Source organism: Alligator sinensis, unplaced genomic scaffold, assembly GCF_000455745.1.
Source record: "Alligator sinensis unplaced genomic scaffold, ASM45574v1 scaffold962_1, whole genome shotgun sequence".
In the NCBI taxonomy this organism is placed as follows: Eukaryota; Metazoa; Chordata; order Crocodylia; family Alligatoridae; genus Alligator; species Alligator sinensis.
In genome coordinates, this window is record NW_005842404.1 from 395,787 (window position 1) to 401,859 (window position 6,073).

Consider the following 6,073-nt stretch of genomic DNA (forward strand, 5'->3'; position numbering starts at 1 on the left):
GCGGCGGCGTAGCCCCGGGGGGGGGGGGGAGGGGGGGGGAAGTCCCACGAGGGTCAACGACCCCTGGATTGGGCAAACCTGAAAACTGGGGAGTCACCAAAGTCTGCCAGGGACAGATAAAAGGCAGTGAAAAGTGACCCTCAGTGGCGCCCTCTTGATCTCCAACTCGACCAGACCTGTCCAGCCAGAAGGATCAGCCAGCGACCCACTTCTGGAAGATAACACCATGCTGAAAGAAGCCTCAACGCCAGACTCCAGCGCTTGTAGGATAGGTATACCTGACTCTGTAGCCTGCTACTGTGTGAGTGTATGTGTATGCATGTGTGCATGTGTGGGGACCAGCCCCAAGGTTTATGATTACAGCGTTTCAATCTGCCTAATAAACTAGAATTTTAAGGATCCCGAGTTGAACATTTGTAGCCAACAGTCCAATAGTCAAACTACCAGATATATTAACAATGCTATAAAGATCCACAGAAATCAATATCTAATCTTCAATACCTTTTCAGTCACCCTTCTTAGTGTAAATATTTAATTAACACGTAAGTTAAGTTATTGGAAAACGCTCTTTATATTCTTTAATAGTTTGTCAACTGTTCCTTATATTGTGCCAATTATAATCTTTTGGAACACTCTAAACTGAATAGTTCACAAGATCACTCTTTTTTATTAGACTCCTTTTTTGGATACCCATGCTTCTCTTCTTTTGGTGAAAAAAATCTTAGATTTTGTAAGGAGTCTTCCACATTTCTGATGTTATTTTCTCTTAGAGCTTCTTATCTTTTGTTTTAGTAATGCCAAAAAGATAATAGCTTTTACTTTTTCTACTGTGTGCGCAAAACTTACATAAACCCTTCGAAGTTCAATTTAAATGTTCAATTATTCTCGGTACTGAACAGCTGAGCAAATACTGAGGTACTTAATGCAAGGGCGACTGGTGCCTCCTGAACCGGGGGGGGCACTTGCCCCCACAGCAGCTAGTCAGTTACTTAGTCCCCCCACGGCCGACTGTGCTGCCAAGGGGGTCCCCACTGTGCACTGTTGGCAGAGGGACTGCAGGGATCCCTTCCCCTGGAGTTCCCAACTCCCCAGACAGCACTCTCGGGGGGGCACCAGCACTCTTGCCTGCCCCCCCTGCCCGTCACCTAAGCAGGGAGCGCTGGCTGTCAGGGGGTGCACCAGCGCTCCCAGGGGTGCACATCGCCACTGACCTAATACATCCATTGATTTGTTCCTTCTGTGTTTCTATAGCTTACTGCCATTTTTTGGCTTTTACTCTTCCTGTTCCTCTACTGCACTGAAGCACAGATTGCTTAATGTGTTTTTTTCACTCCTATCTGATTTCATCATAAATCTTTTGGGTTTGTTTCTTCTGGAAAAAATCTCACTTCATCTACAACAACCATTTCTGTTATCTAGTATTTTGTGTTTTGTAATTGTATGCAGTTTTGCAAGCATTTCTCAATGTCAGACATTGTTCTCTGGGCATGGATCACAGGGAAGAATATTCTGTCACATTCTATCCTGGAAAATACTGACAGACTATAGCTAACATTTTTCTACGATAACTAATTAATTCTAACACAGAATCAGAAATCATGTGTTTTAATGTAGATCTATTAGAGAGAGTGACAGGAACAAGTCACATCGGGAATTTTTTGATTTAACAGAAAAAAATAAATTTTCTAAGGAAAGGAGAAAAATAAAGTGGTTTTACCAATCCAAAATATTCAGAGATAATATCTAGGGTGAGCCAAGCAATTTCAATAGTATTATTATTTTACAGAAAAGACACAGTTGCCAATACTGCTTTTTCCTCAAAAAACCCACCAAATCCATTTAGAAAAAGCCACTCTAGTAGCTAGCTGTATAATGTGGTTTTGTGCTTTACAGCATTATAATTTTAACCAGACTGAAAGCATTAGTGTACTGGTCACGTAAAAATGTTGAACTCTATGGTTTCCTGTCACACATTCACAAGTTAAATCTTTGTCATTAAAACTACACTTTTTCCCACATTAAGCATAAAGCAAAACAATAGTGCAAAGCAGCAGGAACTTCAGACCTACTGGTGCCAAACAGTTGAAAATATGAATCCATACTTTATCTGGTTTTACCAGTTGGCCATTGACTGAACTATTTTTCTATTAAGCCATCATCAGTCAGTGCCAGCTTTCAACATCTATCCAACTCACAAATTTTGCTCTTGAATAATTTTTCTTGTACCAAGGATTTCTCTCTTTCACAAGGATTTTCAGCTGAAATTCTGCTTCTCTGTTCAACCCAACCATTCACATCTCAGATGCTACACTGATATTGCCAAAGCCATCCATCAAACACTCTTAAAGGTTTTATGTATTGCATGTTTCCAAAGAAAGGGTAAAGGTTTCCTTGGCAGACATAAAACCTGATGTACAAAATACACAAATTCAGGCCTCTTTAAAAAAAGTCCATGTACTTTGATAACTGAAATAACTATACAGTTCTGGAAACTCACCTGCTGTAATGTAGCTATCAATCCAGCTATGTCTTTCATATGAATAAATGATTGTATAAAAGACATATTATACTGAAAAAAGAGTTTATTCTTGACACCCAGCCTCCTACAAAAAAACTCTCTCAAAACAAGATAAAGTTATCCGTGTAAGGTTATATCAGGAATTAGCTTATATACTTGGGTATATAGCTTAAATAGTTGGGTGCATACAAGCACTATGTTTCAAGTGGGAGAATCATAGTTCTCCTGGTAGAAACTGTAAGTGTACAAATGTTCACACAGTTTCTCCCGAAACAAAAATGGTGGTTTCAAGATAAAATTAACCCAACTCCAACCAGGTAGAAGTATCTCTTGGGAGATGCTTCTTCTGGGAGAAGGAATGCATATAGGCTTACCCTTCCTATAAAAGTCACAGTACCATCCTCCAGCATCTCAGAGTGCATTACTTCAGAGCATGCATACAGATATATCAGAGATGACGACTAAGTCAGAAAACATTTGCACAAAACCAGATCTCAAGCTAAGAGCAAGTAGTATTTTATTTTACAGACTAAGGACAGTTGGGACACTACTACCCTCTAGGGCAAAGAACCTGTTTGACAAATATCACTAGCTAATGGAACCTGATAGATTCTATATACCTTAGAGGGAGATGTGCTGCCTTCTCAATAGACAACTTTTCAGTGGATTGACTGCATGTTTTATCTCTTATCTCCTTAAAAGGCAATTTTTCAAAACATACAGACACTAAACTGGCCATCAAAATACAGCAATAATCCTCCACCCCTCCCCTCTTTTTAAGAAAAAAAACATAACTTTTTTGTGGAAAAGGGGATTTTTCTACTTTTCTGGTGCATCAAGGAACTGAACTGTACTGATTTTCTATTTTAGTGTTATGCCAGTTGGAGTGTGGATCTTTCCTTTCTCTAGGTTCATGCAACAAGGCCAAGCCAGAACCCTTGACCTAGCCATTCCCAATCAAGAGATCAGAGTAAGTCATTCTCTGAACAGGCACCACCTGCAGCAAGCCTGGAACTCTACCTTGATCCTAGCTGGACTGAGTAAGGCAGTTAGCTCCCCGAGGCCACAGGCAACAAGCCCCACCTGCCCCAGCCCTTAAAATGTAGGTACAGCCTGCAGTATCCCTATCTGGGCAAAGGCAAAAGTTCTTGCTTCTGACCTCCCAGGCATTTCCTTGTTAGGCTTCTGGTTTTTGATTCCTGGCTCCAACTTTGGCTTCCATTCCTGGTAAGACCCTTGGCATTCCCTGCTCATGATTCTGGGTTGGCTTTCAGCTCTGGCTTTTGAACTCTGATCCCAGTTAACCCTTGACTTTGGCTCTAGACTCTGGGCTGTCCTGATTTATGGATATGGCTTCTGAATCTAGTTCTGATGCCAGATCCCTCTGGACTCCCAACGCCCTGGGAACCAATCTGCTATCAGCATTCAAACTAATTATAAAGATGATTTTATTAAATTCCTAAAAATCTTTCTACTAATGTTAGATTTTTTTCTAACACCTTTAGAAAAACCACACATGAACACTCCAAAATATCTAATTTTTTATCATGAAAAACTGCATAACAATTTCATTTTAAAAAGTCTATGAAAATTTACAATCAATTTATTCACATGCAAACAGGTGCCATCTACCAGTTTAAAGCAATTTAATTTTAAATTTAAATTTAGCCCTCAGAATTCTTATTTTTAGAAATAAAAATAGATGCTGACCTGGACTAAGAGATGACCCAAGCTGGAGAAGTGTGTGTCATTTTCTCTAATGTTATTAATCTGCTTCACTAACTGCAGCAGTATTTCCACAGCTCCTTTGTTGGCCATTTCATTAAGAAGAGCTGCATTTCCAGAAATGAATTTTATAGCCCCCATACAATAAAGAAGAGCTTCATTGTTTGCTTGTAAATCTTCAATTCTCAGGACCTCCAACAAATAATCTAAAATAAAAATCAGCATTTAGAAAGTCTGACACTGACATTTATATTTCAGCTATCCCTGTCCTTAAAAAACAAACAAACATAGTTGCAAAAGAAAACTGTGGTTGTAAACTTTATCATACTCTTCTTTTATGTAAATTGGAAGATTAGGTATCTGGATTGAAATCAACAGCAATTATTGATGTGTAGCAGAAAGGATCGAACTTTGGTTTCTTAGTCTTTAGAAAAGCACATACATTTTGAAAAACCAGTGGTCATCACTAAAATCTTTGATCCAGATTTTCAAAGTATTTTATGGGCCTTACTTTTTGAGTGCTCAGTTTAGAACATCATACACTATTCAATGAAAGAGTATTCTCAGTACCTTTGGAAAATAAGGCCTCTTTAAGGTATACCTCATTATGCACCTAAAAAGTCAGGCATCTAAAATCAATGGTTACCTTTGAAAAGTTTGCCCTTGGTATTTTTTAACTTTACATTTTCAAGCAGAATCAGGAGGATGTTCCCTACCAACAGAACAATCCTAGTCAGTTGTTGAACCTTTATTTTCTTGATTTGTTAAAAAGAAACTGATACTGACTTTTGTTTCTTCAGTCACTTTCAGTTCAAATAGAAGAGAAACAATTTTCCCATCCCATTTTAAACCTCTCCTGCTCCACATTAGAATGAACCGAAGATCTTACAACTGCCTAGCGGTCAGAAGGATTACCTGGGATGCAAGAGACCTAGCTAAATCAGAACAGGACCTTGAAACTCAGTCTCCTGCCTCTAACATGAGTAATCTACTCAGCAGACTGTTTTCTATCCCGGGTTCTCTCTCTTGCTGAAGTTTTCTTTTATGACTCAATAGTTAAATATACATAGTACAAGAAAGGGATTCTGCCCCTATTGCCCAATGATTAGGACATTCACACAGGATGAAGACGACTCGGGTTCAGTCCATGGTCTGAAACAACACAGCAGGAAGTAACGGCTCTGTCCCCCAATCAGTATCTGATAGTGCAATAACTATGGAAGTGTCCCAAACACTTGGCTACCCTACAGCAACAATTTTCAACCAGGACACTGTGGCACCCAGTGTCATCACTGTGGCATCTCAGTGTCATGAGATGCTTTTAAGGGTGAAGAGGGTACCGTGCAATATTATAGCACTGTTAGGTATACAAACACTGTCACGGCGGGGTCCCACAGGAGGGCCGTGATCTCCCTGAGGTCCCTCTCACCGTGTCAAGTCCGGCCCAAGGGCACCCTCTTATTCTCGCCCGCCACGTCTTTGATGTTCAGTAAGTTCGGGAGGCTGCCTTACACCTCCTTGGGCACGGCTAATCGGGACCTCCATCCCCATGGTCCCCGTGTTCTCCTGAACCCCCCCCAGGGATCCCTGTATAATGGGTGCTCCCCAGGCACCCTAGCCTTAGGGCCACGCGTGGCTCCTACCAACCCCTAATACCACGCCCCAAGCCTCGCAGATGTTCTGGACGTTGTCCTGTCGCCAATCAATTCGCCCGCTCCCTCGGGCCTACTCCGTACGCTCTATGGAAGTGCCCCCTCCTGGGCTCTCCCTCTCTGTGCCCACTCCGGGCTCTCTCTAGTATACTGCCCCTCTCTTGGGGCTCTCGAGGCC

At 41.1% G+C, this 6,073-nt stretch overlaps 1 protein-coding gene across 3 annotated transcripts in view; it reads right to left on the bottom strand.

The window, feature by feature from the left end:
* ARMC2 (armadillo repeat containing 2) overlaps positions 1-6,073 on the bottom strand; it is a 171,180-nt gene that overhangs the window by 100,869 nt on the left and 64,238 nt on the right. For all 3 annotated transcript variants that reach the window (XR_001358542.2, XM_025211402.1, XM_025211403.1), the window contains exon 10: positions 4,229-4,449. Coding sequence is in view for 2 of the 3 variants with exons in the window: in XM_025211402.1 (XP_025067187.1) it covers positions 4,229-4,449 (221 nt within the window). In the remaining variant the exon portion in view is untranslated. The remainder of the gene's footprint in view (positions 1-4,228; positions 4,450-6,073) is intronic.